The 25,794-nt window shown below is 42.3% G+C and overlaps 1 protein-coding gene across 1 annotated transcript in view; it reads left to right on the forward strand.

The window, feature by feature from the left end:
• sppl2 (signal peptide peptidase-like 2) overlaps positions 1-25,323 on the forward strand; it is a 26,651-nt gene extending 1,328 nt beyond the window's left edge. The window contains exons 2-15 of the mRNA XM_053495659.1: positions 5,311-5,427; positions 5,549-5,731; positions 6,156-6,245; positions 6,689-6,828; positions 13,856-13,971; positions 14,151-14,247; positions 14,589-14,705; positions 19,737-19,818; positions 23,712-23,786; positions 23,896-23,958; positions 24,057-24,153; positions 24,283-24,360; positions 24,663-24,823; positions 25,049-25,323. Coding sequence (XP_053351634.1) covers positions 5,311-5,427; positions 5,549-5,731; positions 6,156-6,245; positions 6,689-6,828; positions 13,856-13,971; positions 14,151-14,247; positions 14,589-14,705; positions 19,737-19,818; positions 23,712-23,786; positions 23,896-23,958; positions 24,057-24,153; positions 24,283-24,360; positions 24,663-24,823; positions 25,049-25,225 — 1,593 coding nt within the window. The 3' untranslated portion in view covers positions 25,226-25,323. The remainder of the gene's footprint in view (positions 1-5,310; positions 5,428-5,548; positions 5,732-6,155; positions 6,246-6,688; positions 6,829-13,855; positions 13,972-14,150; positions 14,248-14,588; positions 14,706-19,736; positions 19,819-23,711; positions 23,787-23,895; positions 23,959-24,056; positions 24,154-24,282; positions 24,361-24,662; positions 24,824-25,048) is intronic.
• The last annotated feature ends 471 nt before the right edge of the window (positions 25,324-25,794 follow it).

Raw genomic sequence — 25,794 nt, forward strand, 5'->3', positions numbered from 1 at the left:
AAGTCAATCAAGCGGCACTACAAAACACAATATAAACGTCTAGAACGTTCAGATGTCCGTGTGAACAAGGGCTTAAGATGATACACACACTACCGCTCAAAAGTTTAGGATCACCTGAAAATTTCTTTGTTTTTGTTTAGTGATTTATTTTCACTTTCTGCAACAATACGAAGGAACAAAAACTATGAAATAACACAAATGGTCAGATAGACCCTGGTGAGCAAGCCGAGGGCGACAGTGGCAAGGAAAAACTCCCTGAGATGGTAATAGGAAGAAAACTTGGGAGGAACCAGACTCAACAGGGAACCCATCCTCATCTGGGTGATAACGGATAGCAGGGATTGATCTGCACTCATACTGTGTGTTAGGTGGAAGGCAGTTCAGCTATAATAGCTGATGTTAATTGATGTTAATATGGAGTCCAGGTAGTTATTGGAGACTCAGGTAGACTTGTAGGAAATTCCAGTCCTGAACTATCGAGCAACTACAGCCAAGTCAAGTACTCAGAGAAACAGCTTTCAACACCAGACGAGGCCAGAACTGTCTTCATGGTAGAGTGAAACCATCCCCAGACACCAGACGCATCCCAAAGAGACACACGGGGCTTCCATGTGGGGAGGACAGCATCTAAACATACCAGTTCACCATAATACTCTACGCCCATGAGTCCCCCAGATCTGCTCCTTTACCCAAGACAAATCTATTTATAAAAAGGCTTGATTAAATAAATAGGTTTTTAGCCTGGACTTAAACACTGAGACTGTGTCTGAGTGCCAAACACTATTTGGAAGACTATTCCATAACTTTGGGGCTTTGTAAGAAAAAGCCTCGCCCCCTGCTGTATTTTTCATAATACGCGGTACTGACAAGCAGCCTGCATCCTTTGATTGAAGTAGGCGTGGCGGATCGTAAGACACTAGCAGTTCACTCAGGTACTGCGACGCGAGACCATTTAATGCTTTATATGTCAAGAGTAGTATTTTAAAATCAATGCGAAATTTCACAGGAAGCCAATGAAGTGAAGATAAGATAGGGGTGATGTGCTCATATCTTATGGTTCTAGTGAGGACTCTCGCTGCTGCATTCTGGACTAGCTGAAGCTTATTTATGCACCTAGCTGAACAAACAGACAGTAAGGCATTACAATAGTACAACCTAGATAAAAACATGAACTAGTTTTTCTGCATCGTTGAGCGACAATATATTTCTTATCTTGGCAATATTTCTGAGGTGAAAGAATGCTATCCTGGTTATATTATCTACATAAGCTTTAAATAAAAGGCTGGAATCTATAATCACACTAAGGTCTTTAACTGTTGCACTTGATGGAACAGAAAGGCCATCTAAAGTTACAGAGTGATCTAAAATCTTACTTCTAGTTGTATGCGGTCCTATGACTAGAACTTCTGTCTTATCCGGATTAAGCAGAAGGAAGTTAATTAGCATCCAATTTCTTATGTCCTGCACACGTTGCTCAACTTTAGTAAGCTGTTTTTTCTCATCTGGTTTTTCTGAGACATATAACTGTGTATCGTCAGCATAACAATGAAAACTAATACCATGCTTACGGATTATGTTGCCCAGAGGAAGCATGTAAAGGGAAAAAAGCAGTGGGCCTAAAACTGAACCCTGTGGAACCACAAACTCCACTAGAGAACATGCAGAATAATCACCATTTAAGTCTACATACTGATAACGATGGGTCAAATAGGATCTGAGCCAGGAGAGGGCTGTGGTCCCCTTAATTCCTACCACATTTTTTAATCTGTGAAGAAGAATAGCGTGATCAATGGTGTCAAAAGCTGCACTGAGGTTGAGTAATACAAGCATGGTTATACAACCTTGATCAGAGACCAATAGGAGGTCATTTACTACTTTAACGAGTGCTGTCTCTGTGCTGTGATGAGGCCTAAATCCTGACTGATACAGTTCATGTATGCTACAGTGGTGTAAAAAACTATTTACCCCCTTCCTGATTTCTTATTCTTTTGCATGTTTGTCACACAAAATGTTTCTGATCATCAAACACATTTAACTATTAGTCAAAGATAACACAAGTAAACGTTTTCAATTATGGTTTTTATAATTTAGGGAGAAAAAAAATACAAACCTACATGGCCCTGTGTGAAAAAGTAATTGCCCCCTGAACCTAATAACTGGTTGGGCCACCCTTAGCAGCAATAACTGCAATCAAGCGTTTGCGATAACTTGCAACGAGTCTTTTACAGCGCTCTTTTACAGCGCTTTTGTGTTCAATTATGTTATCTTTGACTAATAGTTAATGGTTTTGATGAGCAGAAACATTTAAGTGTGACAAACATGCAAAAGAATAAGAAATCAGAAAAGGAGCAAATAGTTTTTCACACCACTGTATTTCTATGTAGATATGAGCATAGCTGCTCCGCTACTATCTATTCGTAAATGAAGGGGAGGTTTGATATTGGCCTGCAATTAGACAGCTATGTCCGGTGCTCTGGCTCATGGGATACACCTAACCACTGCCCCCTAAAGGTCGCTAATTTTACATGCCTCAGTATAGAGTCTCCCATAACCAGAGCTTTTTCAGGTTTCTCAGCGGGTGCATCACTGAGGAGAGCAAACCTGTTAGACATGTGAAGCATAGAGGAGGTGTGCTCTGGTGTGCTCCCCCCCCCGGGAGGTGTGCCCCCCGCGGAAAAACAGTGTTGTGTTGGACTAATGGCACTAAGTTATTAACCTAGTTAACCCAGTGTAAGTATGTATCCAATTATGTAAACATAAAAGCACTTTTTGTAAGTCGCTCTGGATAAGAGCCTCTGCCAAATGCCTAAATGTAAATGGTGGGCTAGCCTTAAATCAAATTCAAATTTTATTTGTCACATACACAATCATACACAGTACGATATGTAGTGAAATGCTTACACAACCACCTGTGACCTTAAATAAAAAAAAAACAATTGACAAGAAATAAGAGAAAAATAAAAAGAAGCAGGAAATAAATAAATAGTTTAACTACAAGAAGTTAGACCAAAATATAAAAACTTTCAAAAATATACAAGAACTATAAAAACTTTTCTGTAAAATAAATTTAGATTTAGATGCGAATAAGAAGTGGAATGAATAGAAAATGTCCAGAAGTGTGCAAATGAGCATTGTGAGTGCAAGTGTGCAATATGCAATATGTGTGCAAATGTTGCAATGTATGTACAAATGTGCAGTGTCCATAGTTGTCCAGTCTACAGTGAGTGCATGAGTGACCATTTCTGTGCAACGTTGTAGAAATGATCAGTCCTGTGTGTTAACCTGGCTGAGAGACCGTATCGCCTGCGGGAATAGGCTCCTCCTCAGTCTCTCTGCGTTTGCCTTCAGGAAGCGTTTTATGCCTTTTAGTGTTAGCTTTGACTGAACGAGTATGCCGCCGAGTTGTCACCCACTCGCCCCGCTGTAAGGCCTCTAGTGCCGGAGTCGGGGGGGTGGTTATCTTCGCCGCACCCAGACACCCAGCACCCAGACTTTCCGCTATGGGAATAATGCTGCTCTCAGGCTTTCTAACCTTCTCTAAAGTCTGGATGCGCTCCTCTAGTGCTAATATCTTCTCCGTCAGAGTTCTCACTAACACACACCCATCACAAGTAAAATTAGAAGGTCAACTGTTCTGGAACAGTTCTCACAAGAACAGTATTGTGTCAAGTGCAATTGTAAAACCCAGCAAGCACATGATGAACCTGGGTCTCATGAAGACCTTCCCTCACACTGCTGGCCAAAAAAAAATCATCATCTGGATTTAACAAAACAAATAGTTTAGAAAAAAAAAGAGTCGTCCACTGGATCATTACCGCAGTGATTTACACACGTCAGCTGCACCAAGTCATTTATACCAACCTGATCCAGTGAGGACCTTCTCATTTCTTACATAACCAGGTCAGAGGACACATTATGTGGGCGTGGCAGAGATGGTTTCAGTAGGGTCAAAGTATTGTCCTGCATAAAGCAAAGAAAACAACTAAGGAGGTTACTGAGACTACTAACATTAGATTAGGAACTGTAGAACACATCATTAACACCTGGAGAGACGGACAGCACTGACCATCATCAAAACATCCTTCTGAAACACTTAGTGAAATAAAATCATGAACAACACAGAACTCACAGCTGTGTTTAATACTCAAAGTAAGATCATTTTAAGTAAGAGGATTGGGACTAAACAGCTGTGTGTCCATAAGAAAACCACTTCAGTTTGTTGGGGATCATAAAGACTGGACTTTGGAGTGATGGAGAAAGGTCATGTGACCTGATGAGTCCAGACTGAGCCTATTCCAGAGTGATGGGCGTGTCAGGGTGAGAAGGGAAGGACATGAAGCGATGCTCCCATCATGCATAGTGTCCACTGTACAAGCCTCTGGAGACAGTGTTATGATCTGGGGTTGATCAGTTACTCAGGTCTAGACTCAGTAACGTTATGGGGCAATAAAATGAAGTCAGCTGACCACCTGAATGTACTGAATCACCAGAGGATCACATCTATGGAGGGTTTCTTCTTCACTGATGGGACGCGCCATATTCCAGGACGCAGAGTGTGAGAGAGCGGCTCTGGGAGCATGAGGAATCATTTACACACATGAACTGGACACCACAGAGTCCTGACCTTTAACCCCAGTGAGAGTCTTAGGGACGCGCTGGGGGAGACGTTACACAGTCTCTCACATCATCAGTACAGGGTCTTGGAGAGAAATAATTGATTTAAATGTTGGGACGCTCCATAAGTTTAAAAGGCAGAAAAATGAAATATTAGTGTGTGAGGGTTTTTGGTTTTTGGTGTGTATTAGATATCCAAAAAAATACACAGGATGAGATAAATCCGTAAATGAAGTCAAAGCTGCTTAATTGAGAAGAAGCCCGGGGTGTAAATGGAGGACAGACTGTAGGATCTCGTGTACACACTCTCATGTGTTTATCATAGACAGGAAGATGAGCTCTAGTTCTCAGAGTGTTCCTCTGGTTCTCTTAGTTGGGTTTTGTGAGCGTCCTCACACACAGCTCAGTGTGTTTGTGTACACACCTGCTCATTCACAGATGATAAACCTTCTTCAGCGTTCAGTACGTACACGAGTACCAGCGTGTGTTTAAAGGTCCAGAGCGACTCACGTTGTCTAAAACTCCTGTAGATCTAAACTGAACTGGTTATCAATGATGAAGTTAAGCTGCACTGACGATCAGCGTGGACGTGGTCACCCGTGTGTCCTGCGTGAGTATAACCCTCTCTGCAGCAGCGCTGTGATTCTCGACACAGCTGTGTGTTTACCGATGCTATTCTGCTGTTTGTCCCTGCAGGTTTTAGGGAAGTACGGCGTGGCCCGGTTCAGTGATTTGGGAGAGAGCAGAGGGAGGGATTACTGCCTTAACATCAGCTCCAGCTGGACTCTCTCACCTCTGCAGCATCCCAACACGGTGTGTGTGTGTTTGTGTGTGCGTGTGAGAAACCGAAAGAGAGAGAATAAATGTTCTTTGTGGATTTCTCACCTGTTCTTGATGGCAGGTTTGTATGTTTGTGTGTGTGTTGTGTCCTCAGTCCACAGTGGAGGTGTACGACCTGACCCAGTCTGTGTTCTGTTCCGACTCTGACGTCCCCGATGGCGGGTTACTTGGCCGCATCGCCATGGTAACAGGGGGGAACTGCAGCTTCTATGAAAAAGTTCATTTGGCTAAAAACCATGGAGCAAGAGGTCTCCTGATCTTCACCACTGAGGACCTGGTGAGGACCTTCACCTCTCACAGGGTCACACGACAGAAACACAGCAGTGCAGAGACACACACACACACACACATACTGCCTATACATACTCAGTACACCCAGACTCTCTGCAGTGGGGACCAAAAGTTTTGAGAATGACACAGATATGAATTTTCACAAAGTTCTGCGGCTTCAGTGTGTTTGGATCTTTTACTTATCACTGTTCCTCACTGTGTGGTTTGGATAACCAGAACAGTGTGTGTAGGTGTGTGTGTGTGTGTGTGTGTGTGTGTATCTCAGACTTCCACACTGTATTACACTGACAACACACTTTACTGCAGCAGCACAAACACCACAGTATTTATCCTTCTCCATGTCTCTGGGTTTCAGGGGGCGTGGCCTAAAAGGTCTGTATTATTATTATTATTATTAATCTCTTTCTCAGATCTTTCCAAACGGGAATGAGTCTCAGTATGAGGAGGTCACCATTCCGCTGGCGTTACTCACTTACGCCAACCTGCTGGACATCCGCGCGGTAATTACTCAGCTCTGACCAATCACATCACGCCTACTACTGAAAGCTCCGCCCACCTCAGTGCTGGAGCAGAGAGCCTCTGGGAGTGTGTGCTGAAAGATGTTAGGTGTGTGTGTGTGTGTGTGTGTGTGTGTGCTGGAAGATGTTAGGTGTGTGTGTATGTGTGTGCTGGAAGATGTTAGGTGTGTGTGTGTGTGTGTGTGTGTGTGTAATATATGATAATGTAACGCTGTAGCAGTGAAGTTTATTCTTTTTATTTATTTTTTTTTCAGATTAAATAATTTTAAGCAGATTGAATGTTTTCTGTATTTTAATAATGTTAGTTTTGAGTATCAAAGAAAAATATTGTGATATGTATCATGTATCATGTTAAAAATGTATTAAAGCCTGTGTGCATGTGCGTGTGTGTGTGTGTGTGTGTGTGGTTGGGATGTACTCGACAGCGTTTCGGAGACAGAAAGCAGGTGGCGCTGTACTCTCCTGTTGAGCCGGACGTGTACTTTAGCGTGGTGGTGATCTTCATCTTGGCAGTGGGGACAGTGGTGGGGGGAGGATACTGGGCCGGGGTCCAAGAAAGCAAAATGTGAGACAACACACACACACACTGGATGCCTGTCTTAGTGTCTCAACATGTCTTCTTCTTCTTCTTCTTCTTCTTTCGCTGCTTCTGTTAGGGGTCACCACAGTAGATCATTGGTCTTCCACATCCTCCCTCATCACTCCGTCCTCCTGCATGTCCTCCCTAACCACATCCATAAACCACCTCTTGGGCCTTTCTCTTCTTCTCCACCCTGGCAGCTCCATCTCTAACATTCTCCTCATCCCTCTGCACATGTCCAAACCATCTTAATTTGGCCCCTCTAACTTTGTCCCCAAACCGTTCTACCTGCTCTGTCCCTCTAACATACAGTACTCATTCCTAATCCTGTCCATTCTTGTCTCTCCCAGAGCAAGCGGCTAAGAGCCGATCCCTGCTGCACTCCCACCTCCACCCGAAACCAGCCGGTAGCCGCTTTCTCTAGATCTACAAACACACAATGCAAACTCTTTCTGAACTTCTCTATACTTTTCCATCAGCATTCTCAAAGCAAACATGGGATCTGCTCTTTCTGCTGTTTCAAATTGTAGCCTCTCTTCTCAACCTAGCTTCCATCACTCTTTCTCAGACCTTCATGGTGTGGCTCATCAGCTTTATGCCTGTGTTATTGTGAGGCTCTGCATCTCCCTTGTTCTTAAAAATTGAAGTTAAAACACTTCTTTTCCACTCATCAAGCATCCTCTCACTCTCTACGATCTTGTTAAATAATCTAGTAAGCCACTCAAGTCAAGTCAAGTAGGCTTTTATCGTCATTCCAACCATATACAGTTCAGTACACAGTAAAACGAAACAACGGTTCTCCAGGACCGAGATGCTACATGCATGCAACAACATAAATTAACAACACAACATAAATTAACAACACACTTTATCGGACTCTTTTTATGTTATAAAACGATCTATTTCTATACAAAAAAGAGACAACAATAGACAACAGACAACAAAGTGCACGCATAAATGTGCGAACAAGAGCTACAGAACAACGTAACACGTTACAGTACTTGTCACACCTGTACCACCACAGTCCGGGTGAATAAGATCCGGTTCTCCGGACTATTGAGCCGCCGCTTTGTCCCTCCCAGTGTGTCTATGTTGGTATGTCTCCCTATCACAAATTACGTTCACCTGTGTCTCTCCCCTGTGTGTCTCTATTTAAGCCAGCCGAACCCGTAGTGTTTTTGTCCGTTCACTGTTGTCGCTATGTTTGTTTTGTATGTTTGCTACGAACACACTGTGTCTTCATGTCTCCTCCTCAGGACTGAACAGAGTCTGCAGGGTCGGGGTAAGGCCTGTGAAAACAGGCAATAAGGTCAAGGTCACTGCCAAGACGCCAGCCGAGTGCAGCGTGGAACCCTCGTGACTTCTGTGATATTCTTTGTATAGCTCTCCTGTGTTTTGTGCCCGCCTGCAGACACAGCCTGAGGAGGCTTTGTTAGAGCCCCGTTTGTGTTTGTTTCTTTTGGTTATTCTATTTTTTTTTGTATTGAAATAACGTGAGAAGAGTCAAAACAGTGAAATAAAAAGAGTCTCAAGTGTTTCACCAAATACCTGCGTTTGCGTCCGCTTAATCCACCTAGATCATGACAGATGAACGGACCCATCAGGACGCAGCAAAAATTCCTCTGCTGGATGAGAATGCTCGGCTGCACAGCTACCTGCGCGATCAGCAACAAGAGATCGTTAGCCTGGTACGAGCCGTCCATGACCTCGCATGCAGCGTCAGCCAACTAGCGACGGCTAGAATACCTCCGGCTGCCCCACAGCTACCTGTCGCACCGACACTTCCACATCCCGCTCCTCCCGAAAGATATGGACACAGAAAGTGAGTTTAGTCACCCAACATCTCACAGGACGCGCACTAGACTGGGCTACGGCAGTGTGGAGCACCGGAGGTACAACAACTATCGTTGCTACATCGAGGCCTTTCGGCTGTCTTTGATCACCCCGACCAGGGAAGAACTGGAGAGCAGCAGCTGCTGAGGATCAAACAGGGTAATACACCTGTGGCAGAGTATGCGGTGAGGTTCCAAGTATTAGCCGCTGAAAGCGGCTGGTGTGAAAAAAGCTATCCAACTAGAACCGGCATGCTAAGACGCTGACTTTTCTCTTGAGGAATGCATTGCGCTAGCCATCAAGCTTGATCAGCACCTTTGAAGCCAGCAACAGCGTCCACCGCTTCGACTGTCGAAACGTCCCGAGCCACGCCGTAGAGTGAGTCCTCATCAGCTGCAGCCTCCCGAACGCGAGGGCTCCTCAACAGAGCCCATGGATGTGGACACATCACGTCTCTCAGCAACCGAGAAAGCCCGAAGACTGACTGCAGGTCTACGTTTGTACTGTGGGGGAGAAAGGCACCGAGTCAGCTCATGTCCGTTACTAAAAGTAACTCACCTCACCCCACCTCGCACACACTCACCTTTTTGTTTGAAAGCACAACTTTCATTTAATAATACGACCTTGTCTGTTTTTCCTCTTATAGATTCTGGGTCGGCTGATAACCTGATTTCGTCTTCTGTCTTTTCCGCGCTGCAAGCTCCAGTGTCGAATTTTCCGTACCCGATATCTGTTAAAGCTCTGGACGGTCATGCTCTCACACAATCGCCACTTAAACTAATTTCTGTGCCCCTTCGTTTAACTTTCTCCGGCCACTCTGAGGAGATAAAATTCTTCGTGCTCCCTCAGACGGACCATTCCGTCGTGCTGGGCCTGCCCTGGCTCAGTTTTTACAATCCCAATTTTGATTGGGCAAACGCGCGCATCCAATCTTGGTCCCAGCGATGCGCCAAATCATGTAAAGCGTTGTAAAATGATTGAAAGCCAGAGTGATAATGTGTCCTTTAATGTGCCGCCAGAGTATGCAATCTTTAAAGATGTATTTATTGTTAGGGCAGCAACGAGACTTCCTCCACATCGTATGTGGGACTGTGCGATCGAGTTGCTGCCCGGGAAAGCACCGCCTTACTCACGCATTTATCCGTTGTCCCTGGAGGAGACCAGGGCAATGAAGGAGTACGTGAATGAGGCTCTCAGGCAGGGACTCAGCAGCAGGTCCACGTCTCCGGCTTCGGCAGGTTTCTTTTTCATAGAAAAAAAAGGTGGAGGCTTAGGGCCTTGTATTGATTATAGAGGCCTCAATGCAGTAACAGTAAAATATAAGCACCCCCTGCCACTGGTTCCAAACGCTGTCAACCAAAACAAAAAAAACTAAATGCGCTCTCCGCCAAAGCGGAGATCGCTTTTAAAAGACTCAAGACAGCCTTTACTACTGCCCCAGTCTTACGCCTTCCAGACCCGGGGAAGCCGTTTATAGTGGAAGTAGATGCTTCCGAGGTAGGAATAGGGGCGGTGCTATCACAGCGCCATGGCCAACCTAAGAAACTCCATCCTTGCATGTTTTTCTCTCGCAAGCTGACACCTGCCGAGCAAACTTATGATATCGGTAACAGGGAACTGCTTGCAGTTAAAGCGGCGTTAGGGGAGTGGAGACATTGGCTGGAGGGAGCCAAACATCCTTTCGTGGTTCTCACCGATTATAGAAATTTAGAATACATCCAACAGGCAAAGATTAAACACCCGACAAGCCCAGTGGGCTCTGTTTTTTACGCGTTTCCGTTTCCACATCACATATCGACCAGGTTTAAAAAATAAAAAGGCAGATGCTTTGTCACGTTATTATCCACCATTGATTCCAACCGAGAATCCAGAGCCCATTCTGGCTACGCTACTCGTAGTCGCTCCGGTGGTGTGGGACATCGACGCGGAGATCACTCAGTGGGCACAACGCAACCCCGTGCCTAATGAGTCCCTGCCGGGGCGAACCTATGTTCCCGAAGCGCTACATAATTGCGTCACTATCGAGGCTCACAACAATCTGTCCTCCGGACACCCCGGCGTGGCACGCACTTTTTAAATTCTTGCACCAAAATACTGGTGGCCTAGAATAAAGGAAACTGTAAAAACAGTGGTTTTATCTTGTGCCATCTGTGCAACTACCAAGAACCCGCGCAGCCTACCCGTTGGTAAATTAATGCTCCTACCGACACTGAATAGGCCGTGGTCACACAGTGCTGTGGATTTCGTTTCGGACCTGCCGGCATCGAAAGGGTACACTACTATTCTGGTCGTGGTAGATTGGTTTTCGAAGGGATGTCATTTCATCCCGTTTGGCTCTCTCCCGTCAGCCTTCCAAGTGGCAGAAGCCATCTTTGAATGTGTATTCCGATGCTACGGCATATCCGAAGATATTGTTTCCGATCGTGGTCCACAATTTATCGCCAAAGTCTGGAAGGCGTTCTTCCAGAAATTGGGGACCACCGTTAGCCTAACGTCGGGCTATCACCCCGAGTCTAATTGACAGGCAGAGCGTACTGTTCAAGAACTGGATAGATATCTTCAAGCATACTGTAGTAGCCGACAGCACGACTGGGCTAACTGTCTAATCTGGGCAGAATACGCCCAAAATTCGTTAACCCACTCCACAACCGGTCTAACGCTGTTTCAGTGTGTTATCAACCTCCGCTTTGTCTTTGGGATGCTACTCCCACCGAGGTGCCCATGGTGGATGAGTGGTTTCAAAAAGAGGAAAGAGTCTGGGAAGACGCGCACACGCAGATCTCCCGAGCAGTCGCCCGTTTCAAAAGATTTGCTGATAGACGAAGGAAGGAAAGTCCTCCGCTCCAGGTAGGTGATCGGGTATGGCTCTCGACACGGGACCTTCACCTCCACCTCCCTTGTCGCAAGCTTTCCCCAAAATACATCGGCCCGTCTCCTATTATTTTCCAGGTTAACCCCGTTTCATTTAAACTCAAACTCCCTACCCACATGCGTATTAATCCTGTGTTTCACGTTTCTCTTCTAAGGCCGGTGGTCCGGGGACCCCTAGACGAGGGCACAAGTGAAACCCTCATGACTTCTGTGATATTCTTTTATAGCTCTCCTGTGTTTTGTGCCCGCCTGCAGACCCAGCCTGAGGAGGCTTTGTTAGAGCCCCGTTTGTGTTTGTTTCTTTTTGTTATTCTATTTTTTGTTTGTATTAAACAGATAGCAGGAGTTTGAAGTGTGTGTGAGAGGGGTGTGTCCAGTCAGCTGCAATACTGGTGGCTTTGCAGATGCATCGTGTGGTATAGATATCTTCAATAGAGAGGAGAGAGACCCTGATGAGAAACCAGACAGTGATGCAGCTGCTCAGGAAGCTCTCGATAGTTTTTCTATAGAAGGTGGTGAAGATTGGTGGTGGAAGCTGGGCCTGGAGGTGGAGATGGCTTCGTCCATCAAACGGTTTGAACAATGTGCAAACTGCAATGGGTCTGATGTGGGGGGCATCGGGGTCTTGATGTGTCTCATGATGAGCCGCACAAAGCACTTAATCATGAAAGGTGTGAGTGCAACAGGACAGTAGTCATTGAGACAGGACAAAGATGACTTCTTCGGCACAGTGACAATGGTGGTAGACTTGAAGCATGTGGAAACGAAGCGCTGCTCAGAGAGATGTTAAAGATGTCGGTGAGAACATCTGCCAGCTGTTCTGCACATTCTCTGAGCACTCTGTCTGGGTGTACTCTGCGTAGAGTTTTCCTCACATCAGCCTTAATGAGACACAGCACCTGGTCGTTCGGAGAAGGGGTGGTCCTCCCCGCCGCCACGTTGTTCTGCATGTCGAACAGTGCGTAGAAGCTGTTCAGCACATCTGGAAGGGAACTGTCACTGTCACAGGCAGGTGATGATGTCTTGTAGTTGGTAAAGGCTTAACTCCACTGCTATCTCTCCTAAACACTTCCATGCCTCCACTGGACTGTCACCCAGACCAACTGTCTTTCCACTCTTCATCCTCTTTATAGCTGTCCTCACTTACTAATTCCCTGTACTGCCTGATCCACTTCCTCCACCTCATCCAACCTTCTCTTTCTTTCATTTTCTTCATTCACCAATTCTGCACAATACCCCCTCCACCTTTTCAAACACAATCTCTTCACTTGTCAGTACATTTCCATCTGCATCCTAATTTCCTGCAAAATACCTTCCTAGCTGTCTGCCTTACCACTCCTGCAGTAGCTGACCAGCATCTCTTCACCCCAACACCCTGACTGACCTCCTTTCTGAACTTCACACAAGCGTCTTCCTTCTTTAGTTCCACCATCTAATCCTGGGTTCAGTTCTCACTCTCTTTTACTTCTTTTGTAACTCTAACTTGGTTACACTCTTGGTAAACTCCTCCCTCAGTATCAGACCTACACCATTTCTCTTATAATCTACACTATAGAGATTATACAGATTTTATACACTACACTATAATAAAGTAGTTTCAATCTCCAATGTTTTAAGCCTTGATTCCCTTCCATTTGGCCTCTCATACACAAAGTATATCTACTTTTCTCAGGACCATCATTTTAGCTCTCTCCCTTTATCAATCATAGTGCCAACAATTAAAGTTCCTATTGTAACCTCTGCACTTCCAATCACTCTCCAAGTCCAATCACTCTCTCAGGTGAAAGGGGTGGGGCACACAGGATTGTCATATGACATTAATATGTGTGATTTATCTCTCACAGATTCTAGAAGGAAGCAGCAGGAAAGATAAAGGGCAGTTTCACATTAGAGCCCCGGGATTGTTTCAGAGAACACACAACCCCAAGGTCTGGTTGATGTTGATGAGTGAGAACACAATCATTCCGCACTCAGGAACTGTGGAAGTAGATCACTGATTAGACGTGAGGTCATCAGTGCCGTCTGTCTTGTCTGAAATATTTCTGAAATATCAATAATATACAGTAGAGTGTAGCGTTTAAATTAACTTCCTTCTTCTCTTCTTCTCATGTTTAATGTCGTCTCACAAATCAAGTAGGTGCACACTGCCACCTGCTGTATCAGAGAGTGTAAATACGCAAGTGTACCAGAGGATGGAGAACAAAGTAAAGTTAATGCTGGGGAGTTTGGCAGTCGTCTCTGGGCACGATACAAATCGATCATGTCCTAATGTAAAAACACACTAAGAGCTGTGCCATTTTTTCCTCAGACGGATGCAGGGTGAGGAGTATAAGACGGAGGAGATGTCTCCGAAGCTGATCTTCTTGCTGGTGGCCTCCTGCTGTGTCTGGCTCATTCTCCTCTACTTCTTTTATGACAACATGGGTATCTGTGTTTACTTTATTTCCCTCTGAACAGTGTGCGTGCGTGTGTGTGTGTGTGTGTGTGTGTGTGTGTGTGTGTGTGTGTGTGTGTGTGAACTCTGGAGAGAGCTGATCCACCCAGAATGGAGGTGGAGAAATGTTCTGAGCCAGCGGTGTTCCTGACACATTACTTTTCTACAGTGTACTTCTTCATCGTGGTTTTCTGTCTCGTCTCCCCTGTGGGTCTGTACAAGTGTCTGTGGACCATCGTCAGCAGAATACCCGTGGGAACATGCAGGTGAGCTCCGCCACGCCATCTCGGCTCGCCCGCATCGGTACAGAAACGTCCATTAAACATGCTTAAACATCTACACTGCCCGCTTTAACACAGACGATTAGTGTCTTAGCTATCAGCTTAGTCAGTCGAGCATCACTTTAATCAGTGCACTAGACTTTACACCTGTGAAGTTCTCGTTCTTGATTTGAGATGTGATCCGGTTGTGTCCTGAATCACACACTGAGAAGGGACTATGTAGTGTCTCTGTAATGTAGTACATTGTTTATTACAGCAGTGTGTGATTTCAGGTATAGTCCATGACTGTAAGTGTGTGTGTGTGTGTGTGTGTGTGTGGAGAACAGGGTTCCTGAGAACAACATGCCTTACTTGAAAATGCGGCTGGAATTACGTATGGTGCTGCTGGCTGTGCTGTGTGCGAGTGTGAGCATCATCTGGGGTGTGTTCCGCAACGATAACCGGTACACACACACACACACACACACACACACACACACACACACACACACCAATATAAATAACTTCTGATCCCTTTCCAGCTTTATTTAAGGAGCATCACACTCGAGGTCGAGTTCTACAAACAATTCAATTCCAATTCAATAAAATTTTATTTGTATAGCGCTTTTAACGATTTACATCATCACAAAGCAGCTTTACACAATCAAAAGAATTAAGTTTGTATGAAATGTGAATGTGTATGAATCAAAATTATATGATTGTCCCTGATAAGCAAGCCTAGGACGACGGCGACAGTGGCAAGGAAAAACTCCCTGAGATGGTAATATGAAGAAACCTTGAGAGGAACCAGACTTAACAGTGAACCCATCCTCATCTGGGTGATAACAGATAGCAGGGATTGATGTGCATAATAATATGCGAGACTGGAAGTTCAGTATAAGAGTAGATGTGTAAGATTAAAGTCCAGTTTGTTCCTGGAGGCTCAGGTAGACTGTGAGAAATTCCAGTCCTGAACTATTGAGCGACTGAAGTCACAGGTCTTTGGGGGACAGCTGTCTGCATCACTCGAGGACAGGACCACCTTCATGATCTCATCCATGTGATGAGATCTCCAACCAGAAGCAGGACTCCAGGACAAGTTAGACAGGTCCAGCGGGCAGAGGGGGTCTGGATCACTGGCAGCTCAGGAGTGACATGTATAGCTCGACAGAGAGATAGGTAGAGGAAAAAGGAGAGACGGAGAGAGAGAGAGAGGATAGAGCAGAAAAGGAGAGAGCAAAAGGGATGGAGAAATAACAGTTAGGTATGGTCAACAGTCGAACAATGTATAAGGTGAATGTATATTTAGTGCAGAGTGCAAGTAGGGACTCTGGCAGGACTAACTATGACATCATAACTAAAAGGGAGGAGCCAGAAGGAAACACAGACATGAGGGCTTCCAGAGATGTAAAGCAACCAATCACCTCACTGTTAACAAACCTGAGTGATCAATGAGAGTGAGGAAGACAGCATCTAAACACACCAGTTCACCATAATACTCTACGTCCATGAGTCCCCCAGATCTGCTCCTTTACCTAAGGCTAATCTATTTATAAAAATGCTTGGCTAAATAAATAGGTTTTTAGCCTGGACTTAAACACTGAGACTGTGTCTGAGTCCCGAACACTATTTAGAAGACTATTCCATAACTTTGGGGCTTTGTAAGAAAAAGCTCTGCCCCCTGCTGTAGTTTTAATAATACGCGGTACTGCCAAGCAGCCTGCATCCTTTGATCGAAGTAGGCGTGGCGGATTGTAAGACACTAGCAGTTCACTCAGATACTGCGGCGCGAGACCATTTAATGCTTTATACGTCAAGAGTAGTATTTTAAAATCGATGCGAAATTTCACAGGAAGCCAATGCAATGTGGATAAGATAGGGGTGATGTGCTCATATCTTCTGGTTCGAGTGAGGACTCTCGCTGCTGCATTTTGAACTAATTGAAGCTTGTTTAAGCACCTTGTTCAACAACCAGACAGTAAGGCGCTACAATAATCCAACCTAGAGGTGATAAAAGCATGAAAAAGTTTTTCTGCATCATTTGGTGACAATATATTTCTTATCTTGGCAATAATTCTGAGGTGAAAGAATGCTATCCTGGTAATATTATCTACATGTGCTTCAAATGAAAGGCTGGAATCAATAATCACACCAAGGTCTTTTACTGTTGCACTTGATGGAACAGAAAGGCCATCTAAAATTACGGTGTGATCAAAATGCTCACTTCTAGCTGCTTGTGATCCTATGACTAGAACTTCTGTCTTATCAGGATTAAGCAGAAGGAAATTAATTAACATTCAGTCTCTTATGTCCTGCACACATTGCTCAATTTTAGTAAAATGGTTTTTCTCATCTGTTTTTGCTGAAACGTATACTTGTGTGTCATCAGCATAACAGTGTAAACTAATACCATGTTTACGAATTATGTTGCCCAGAGGAAGCATGTAAAGGGAAAAAAGCAGTGGGCCTAAAACAGAACCCTGTGGAACACCAAACTCAACTTGAGAACATGAGGAATGGTCACCATCTAAATCTACAAACTGATAACAATCAGTCAAGTAGGATCTGAGCCAGGAGAGGGCCATACCCTTAATTCCTACTACATTTTCTAATCTGTGAAGAGGAATACTATGATCAATGGTGTCAAAAGCTGCACTGAGGTCGAGTAACACAAATATAGTGACACAACCCTGATCAGAGGCCACTAGGAGGTCATTTACTACTTTAACAAGTGCTGTCTCTGTACTGTGATGAGGCCTAAATCCTGACTGATACAGTTAATGTATGCCATTTCTATGTAGATATGAACATAGCTGCTGTGATACTACCTTTTCCAGAATTTTAGAGATAAAGGGGAGGTTTGATATTGGCCTGTAATTGGAAAGCTGACAGGGGTCAAGATCAGGTTTTTTTATTAGTGGTTTAATAACTGCTAATTTAAGTGATTTAGGAACATAACCACTGCTGAGTGAACAGTTAATTAATTTTCAAATCAAATCAAATCAAATCAAATTCAAATTTTATTTGTCACATACACAGTCATACACGGTACGAAATGTAGTGAAATGCTTACACGACCACCAGTGACCTTAAAAAGAGAATTAAAGCTTATATAAGTAATAAATATGAATAAAAGAAATACGATAGAAAAATTAAATAAAAATTAAATAAAAATAAAATTTAACTAGGAAAAATAGAACTAAAAATAGAAACAGAAAATAGAAATATGCTGTACGAAAATAGAAATATGCTGTACAAATAGAAAATATAATGGTGTGCAAATATGCATAGAAAAAGTGTCTTTGTGCAATGGTTATTAAAGTGTCTTTGTGCAATGGTCCAGAATGTAAACATAAACATGTAGTGTAGATGTGAAGGTAGATGTGCGTTGAATTGTCCATAGTGTCCATGGATGTATAAAAATTGATTGATTGTGAAAAGATTGTGTTATTTCTGCATAGTGGTGTCGTTGAGAGACCTTATCACCTGCAGGAAGAAGCTCCTCCTCAGTCTCTCTGTGTTGGCCCTCAGGGAGCGGAATCGCTTCCCAAACCGCAACAGAGTGAACAGGGGTTTTAACAGGGGTTCTGTTATTGCTGGTACTATCTGTTGAGAAAATGTGTCTGTATAGGATCTATACAGGTTGACGATTTTGAAGAGGAGGTGAGTGAAATTAGTTCACTCGCTTCAAGGGGAGTAAAGTATTCTAGGTTCTGATGTGATGTGATTAATTTTGCCTAATATTTATGATTTTGTTATTGAAAAAGTTCCTCACTACTGTATGTTGTTGTTGTGGAGATTTCTGCAGTGGTCTTATTTTTAGTTAATTTAGCTACGGTATTAAATAAAAATCTAGGATTATTTTTGTTATTTTCTATAAGAGTGGAGAGATATGTTGACCTAGCACCACTGAGAGCTCTTCTATAGTTCAGGATGCTCTCCGTCCATGCTATTTGGAAAACTAACAATTTAGTTTGACACCATTTGCGTTCTAATTTCCGAGCGGTTTGTTTTAGAGTGCGCGTGTGATCGTTATACCAAGGAGCAAGTTTCTTATCTCTAATCATTTTTCTTTTAACTGGAGCAAACACCATTTATTACCAACAGATTATATTTGTTTTCTTAATTTAACCAGGTATTTTGCTCCGCCCACACACATCCTTCCACACTGGGTGGAACTGACTAACCGCCACTCGAGCTAGCGAGCGACAATTAGCAAGCGACAGTTAGCAAGCGAGTTAGGGTAATTACCAGGAGGTGAGAGTAGTTTTAAACTCTGGGTGTGAATGTGGGTTTAGTCAGACAGCTGCTCTCTTCTCAGTACTGCGGACCGTACAGACCTACTCTCACCCACGCTGAGACACACAGTTAGTGTCATTAACCACTGGACAACACCTGGGACACGCCCACTCATACATAGAGTTACACCTCACAGATCATTCAATAAAAAACAAAAGAAATAGATAAAGGAGAAATAAGAATAAATTTCACACTCACCTGTCTAAAATAAAAGTCCATGTGGTCGGTTTCTTCCTCTGTTCCGTACACGATGTTCCCCATCTGTGAGTCAGCGACTCCTCTAGTCGTTTCACCGCTATTAGACAGGATTGGATCTGAGCTCGAAATGGGCCGCTCCATACCGCTGAGCTTCTTCTCAAGCCCTTTCCTGTGTTGCCCCGGGGTTTTTGCTCCGCCCTGTTTCATGCAGGAGGTCAGAACGATTCCTCTCTCACTCCTAGGGGAGCGAAGCTGCTGCTCCAGAGCGTGATGCTGCCTCTACCTGCTCCCCTGCACCCCTGAGGAATCTCCTTGTTCATACTCCAAACACAACCTTTAGAACCTGGCCCAGAAGGTTCTCCCTGGATCTCTTCAGGGGTTTTGTAAAAAAGAGCTACAGGCCTCGTACACACACCCAAACATGAGGAGAATACGAGGCATTGTCAGATGTTCCTGCAGCTGCTTTAATCTCACCATAGTTCCCTCAGCAGCCTCAGCAGATTCCTTCTTGTCACCACTGTGTTTTTTTTTTTTGATAATTACCTTTAAAGAAAAGTCCAGAGGTGAGCAGAGCACACAAATCCTTTACTTGAGTAAAAGTGGAGATTCAGCAGGTCAAATATTACTTGAGTAAATGTACAGTAGAGAAGTTCCCCCCTTAAAGTATTAAACATACAGGGCTTGTGTTAGTTCAGTAGTTTTTCTTATAGTAAATCTCTCTCTCTCTCTCTCTCTCTCTAACACACACACACACACACACACACACACACACTGTCTGCAACCAGCTCCACTTCTGATAACAATCACATGTGACATTAGTAAATCTGTCACATGTGAAACGCAATGGGGGCAAATAATTTTGCAGCCAGGCTTTTGTTTTAGATTTAAGCTGGAAAAAAATCTGATGTATTGTCTTGGTTCATTTTCCTTTCATCAGAAAAACCTGCAACAGGGGTGTGTAAACTTTTTACTTCTACTATTTGTGATTTGTGTGTAAGGTGGGCGTGGGTGCTGCAGGACATACTGGGCATGGCTTTCTGTGCGTACACTCTGAAGATATTCAGGATGCACAGCCTCAAAGTAAGTCACAGTAGTTGTGTAGTTGTTAGTGTAATTGTGTTATTGTGTAGTTGTTAGTGTAATTGTGTTATTGTGTAGTTGTGTAGTTGTTAGTGTAATTGTGTAGTTGTTAGTGTAATTGTTATTGTGTAGTAGTGTAATTGTTATTGTGTAGTTGTGTAGTTGTTAGTGTAATTGTGTTATTGTGTAGTTGTGTAGTTGTTAGTGTAATTGTGTAGTTGTTAGTGTAATTGCGTTATTGTGTTATCGTGTAGTTGTTAGTGTAATTGTGTTATTGTGTAGTTGTTAGTGTAATTGCGTTATTGGGTAGTTGTTAGTGTAATTGTGTTATTGTGTAGTTAGTGTAATTGTGTTATTGTGTAGTTGTTAGTGTAATTGTGTAATTGTGTAGTTGTTAGTGTAATTGTGTTATTGTGTAGTTGTTGGTGTAATTGTGTTATTGTGTAATCGTGTAGTTGTGTAGTTGTTAGTGTAATTGTGTAATTGTGTTATTGTGTAGTTAGTGTAATTGTGTTATTGTGTAGTTGTTAGTGTAATTGTGTAATTGTGTAGTTGTAAGTGTAATTGTGTTATTGTGTAGTTGTAAGTGTAATTGTGTTATTGTGTAGTTGTGTAGTTGTTAGTGTAATTGTGTTATTGTGTTATTGTGTAGTTGTTAGTGTAATTGTGTTATTATGTAGTTGTTAGTGTAATTGCGTTATTGGGTAGTTGTTAGTGTAATTGTGTAGTTGTGTAGTTGTTAGTGTAATTGCGTTATTGGGTAGTTGTTAGTGTAATTGTGTAATTGCGTTATTGTGTAGTTGTTAGTGTAATTGCGTTATTGTGTAGTTGTTAGTGTAATTGCGTTATTGGGTAGTTGTTAGTGTAATTGTGTTATTGTGTAGTTGTTAGTGTAATTGTGTAGTTGTTAGTGTAATTGCGTTATTGCGTTATTGTGTAGTTGTGTAGTTGTTAGTGTAATTGCGTTATTGGGTAGTTGTTAGTGTAATTGCGTTATTGTGTAGTTGTTAGTGTAATTGCGTTATTGGGTAGTTGTTAGTGTAATTGCGTTATTGTGTAGTTGTTAGTGTAATTGTGTTATTGTGTAGTTGTTAGTGTAATTGTGTTATTGTGTAGTTGTTAGTGTAATTGTGTTATTGTGTAGTTGTTAGTGTAATTGTGTAATTGTGTAGTTGTTAGTGTAATTGTGTAGTTGTGTAGTTGTTAGTGTAATTGTGTTACTGTGTAGTTGTTAGTGTAATTGCGTTATTGTGTAGTTGTAAGTGTAATTGTGTAATTGTGTAGTTGTTAGTGTTATTGCGTTATTGTGTAGTTGTTAGTGTAATTGTGTTATTGTGTTATTGTGTAGTTGTTAGTGTAATTGTGTTATTGTGTAGTTGTTAGTGTAATTGCGTTATTGGGTAGTTGTTAGTGTAATTGTGTTATTGTGTAGTTGTTAGTGTAATTGTGTTATTGTGTAGTTAGTGTAATTGTGTTATTGTGTAGTTAGTGTAATTGTGTAATTGTGTAGTTGTTAGTGTAATTGTGTAATTGTGTAGTCGTGTAGTTGTTAGTGTAATTGTGTTATTGTGTAGTTAGTGTAATTGTGTTATTGTGTAGTTAGTGTAATTGTGTTATTGTGTAGTTAGTGTAATTGTGTAATTGTGTAGTTGTTAGTGTAATTGTGTAATTGTGTAGTCGTGTAGTTGTTAGTGTAATTGTGTTATTGTGTAGTTGTTAGTGTAATTGTGTTATTGTGTAGTAGTGTAGTTGTGTAGTTGTTAGTGTAATTGTGTTATTGTGTAGTTGTTAGTGTAATTGTGTTACTGTGTAGTTGTTAGTGTAATTGCGTTATTGTGTAGTTGTAAGTGTAATTGTGTAATTGTGTAGTTGTTAGTGTTATTGCGTTATTGTGTAGTTGTGTAGTTGTTAGTGTAATTGTGTTATTGTGTTATTGTGTAGTTGTTAGTGTAATTGTGTTATTGTGTAGTTGTTAGTGTAATTGCGTTATTGGGTAGTTGTTAGTGTAATTGTGTAATTGTGTTATTGTGTAGTTGTTAGTGTAATTGCGTTATTGGGTAGTTGTTAGTGTAATTGTGTTATTGTGTAGTTGTTAGTGTAATTGTGTTATTGTGTATTTGTTAGTGTAATTGCGTTATTGTGTAGTTGTTAGTGTAATTGCGTTATTGTGTAGTTGTTAGTGTAATTGTGTTATTGTGTAGTTGTTAGTGTAATTGTGTTATTGTGTAGTTGTTAGTGTAATTGTGTTATTGTGTAGTTGTTAGTGTAATTGTGTTATTGTGTAGTTGTTAGTGTAATTGTGTAATTGTGTAGTTGTTAGTGTAATTGTGTAGTTGTGTAGTTGTTAGTGTAATTGTGTTACTGTGTAGTTGTTAGTGTAATTGCGTTATTGTGTAGTTGTAAGTGTAATTGTGTAATTGTGTAGTTGTTAGTGTTATTGCGTTATTGTGTAGTTGTTAGTGTAATTGTGTTATTGTGTTATTGTGTAGTTGTTAGTGTAATTGTGTTATTGTGTAGTTGTTAGTGTAATTGCGTTATTGGGTAGTTGTTAGTGTAATTGTGTTATTGTGTAGTTGTTAGTGTAATTGTGTTATTGTGTAGTTAGTGTAATTGTGTTATTGTGTAGTTAGTGTAATTGTGTTATTGTGTAGTTAGTGTAATTGTGTAATTGTGTAGTTGTTAGTGTAATTGTGTAATTGTGTAGTCGTGTAGTTGTTAGTGTAATTGTGTTATTGTGTAGTTAGTGTAATTGTGTTATTGTGTAGTTAGTGTAATTGTGTTATTGTGTAGTTAGTGTAATTGTGTAATTGTGTAGTTGTTAGTGTAATTGTGTAATTGTGTAGTCGTGTAGTTGTTAGTGTAATTGTGTTATTGTGTAGTTGTTAGTGTAATTGTGTTATTGTGTAGTAGTGTAGTTGTGTAGTTGTTAGTGTAATTGTGTTATTGTGTAGTTGTTAGTGTAATTGTGTTACTGTGTAGTTGTTAGTGTAATTGCGTTATTGTGTAGTTGTAAGTGTAATTGTGTAATTGTGTAGTTGTTAGTGTTATTGCGTTATTGTGTAGTTGTGTAGTTGTTAGTGTAATTGTGTTATTGTGTTATTGTGTAGTTGTTAGTGTAATTGTGTTATTGTGTAGTTGTTAGTGTAATTGCGTTATTGGGTAGTTGTTAGTGTAATTGTGTAATTGTGTTATTGTGTAGTTGTTAGTGTAATTGCGTTATTGGGTAGTTGTTAGTGTAATTGTGTTATTGTGTAGTTGTTAGTGTAATTGTGTTATTGTGTATTTGTTAGTGTAATTGCGTTATTGTGTAGTTGTTAGTGTAATTGTGTAGTTGTTAGTGTAATTGCGTTATTGCGTTATTGTGTAGTTGTGTAGTTGTTAGTGTAATTGTGTTAGTGTTATTGTGTAGTTGTTAGTGTAATTGTGTTATTGTGTAGTTGTTAGTGTAATTGCGTTATTGTGTAGTTGTTAGTGTAATTGTGTTATTGTGTAGTTGTTAGTGTAATTGCGTTATTGGGTAGTTGTTTGTAGTTGTTAGTGTAATTGTGTAATTGCGTTATTGTGTGGTTGTTAGTGTAATTGCGTTATTGTGTTGTTGTTAGTGTAATTGTGTTATTGTGTAGTTGTGTAGTTGTTAGTGTAATTGCGTTATTGTGTTGTTGTTAGTGTAATTGTGTTATTGTGTAGTTGTGTAGTTAGTGTAATTGTGTTATTGTGTAGTTGTTAGTGTAAATCTGTAATTGTGTAATTGTGTAGTTGTTAGTGTAATTGCGTTATTGTGTAGGTGTTAGTGTAATTGTGTAGTTGTGTATTTATTAGTGTAATTGTGTAGTTGGGTATTTATTAGTGTAATTGTGTAGTTGTGTAATTGTGTTATTGTTTTTCCCCCACAGGCCTGCACTCTGCTGCTCGGAGGGCTGTTATTATACGATGTCTTCTTTGTCTTTATAACACCTTATTTCACTGAGGTACACACTCACTCACTCACTCACTCACACACACACACTCTCTCTCACACACACACAGTACTGACTCATACTTATGTGTGTGTGTGTGTGTGTGTGTGTGTGTGTGTAGAGTGGAGAGAGCATCATGGCTGAAGTGGCAGGAGGTCCATCTGTCTCATCCACACAGGAGAAGGTAAGAAACAGACAAACAGAACTGATGTTTCATACTATGATTGTCTTATTGTGTGTGTGTGTGTGTGTGTGTGTGTGTGTGTGTGTGTGTGTGTGTAGATCCCGATGGTCCTGAAGGTTCCTTCTCTGAGTTTCACTGCGGTTGTCTGCGGTGGGCCATTTTTGCTGCTTGGTCTCGGGGACATTTTACTTCCTGGTACTGAAATGTCTCCTCACTGCAGTTTACACTTGTTTAGTGCAGCACGTCCTACTGACCACAGTGTTTATCACAACAACAACAACAACAACAACTAGTGATATTAATTCCCTCTTCACTCACTGTAAGGTCTGCTCGTCGCATACTGCCACAGGTTCGATGTCCTCGTCCAGTCATCACGGGCCTACTTCATAGCCTCCATTCTCGGTGAGTCTCTCACACACACACACAACACTTTACAAGGAACACCTGAACATGCATATAGGTCCTCCATCAATCAGGTTTCAGCTCCAGGTCTGTCAGGATGTAGAGACAGTCTGAGTGAGGTCACAGGGTTGCTGGTGTCCCTGTATCTGTCTCCCTGTCTACCTGATTGTCTGGATGAGTGTTGACACGAACATGCAGGTGTACCGGTGTTCCTAACAGGTGTGCTAAAGTGTACACACTCACATTTCACTTTAACTGTGGTGTGCTGACCCATTAGTGTGTGTGTATGTGTGTGTGTGTAGGGTACAGTGTGGGTCTGGTCCTCAGCTTTGTGTTTGTGTTACTGATGAAGTCGGCTCAGCCGGCTCTGCTCTATCTGGTGCCGTGCACTCTGCTGTTCAGCCTGCCGGTGGCGCTGTGGCGCTCGGAACTCAAGCTCTACTGGACTGGGGGCATGTTTCTGGTCAGTTTTTTACGCACACACACACACACACACACACACACACACACACACACAACCACATCATCAAATTATGCTAATGAATATGCTAATTAGCACAGTGCAGCAAAGCGTTTGTAATAAATGTGTCACTTCCTGTGGCTGTTACCCAAACCTCACTTTAGCATACTACACCCTGCACACTTTCTGTCTCGCCCATTCTGACCCTCACACACTTTCCTTTTTCAGCCTTCCCCCATCCCCATGGGCCCCGTCACTGGGACGCTCGACTCCGCCCTGTCAGAGGCCCCGGCCAGTCAGGAGCCGGGAGTGTGTGAGCCGGCGGATCAGGACGAAGCCCCGCCTTCTCCTACAGAGCAGGAGCGTCCTCAGAGGAGAGAGGACGCGGACAGCCAAGTGTACTGAAGACCAGAGAGGACGAGCAGCTTTATTACTTCATCTTAAATTGAATAAATTTTTATTTTTTATTGTTTACAGCATGTGATACAGTGCATCCGGAAAGTATTCACAGCGCATCACTTTTTCCACATTTGTTACGTCACAGCCTTATTCTCAAATGGATTAAACTATTTTTTTCCTCAGACAACACAACACCCCATAATAACAACATGAAGAAAGTTTAAGATTTTTGCAAATTTATTTAAAAAAAATTTTGAGAAAGCACATGTACATAAATATTCACAACGTTTGCAAAATGAGCTCTGGTGCATCCTGTTCCCCCTGATCATCCTGTTTCCCCGATCATCCTTGAGATGTTTTGCAGCTTAATTGGAGTCCACTTGTGGTAAATTCAGTTGATTGGACATGATTTGGAAAGACACACACCTGTATATATAAGGTCCCACAGTTGACAGTTCATGTCAGAGCACAAACCCAGCATGAAGTCAAAGGAATTGTCTGTAGACCTCCGAGACAAGATTGTCTCCAGGCTGCTTTGAAGGTCCCAATGAGCACAGTGGCTTCCATCATCCGTA

This window comes from Clarias gariepinus, chromosome 1, assembly GCF_024256425.1.
Source record: "Clarias gariepinus isolate MV-2021 ecotype Netherlands chromosome 1, CGAR_prim_01v2, whole genome shotgun sequence".
NCBI classification, from domain to species: Eukaryota; Metazoa; Chordata; class Actinopteri; order Siluriformes; family Clariidae; genus Clarias; species Clarias gariepinus.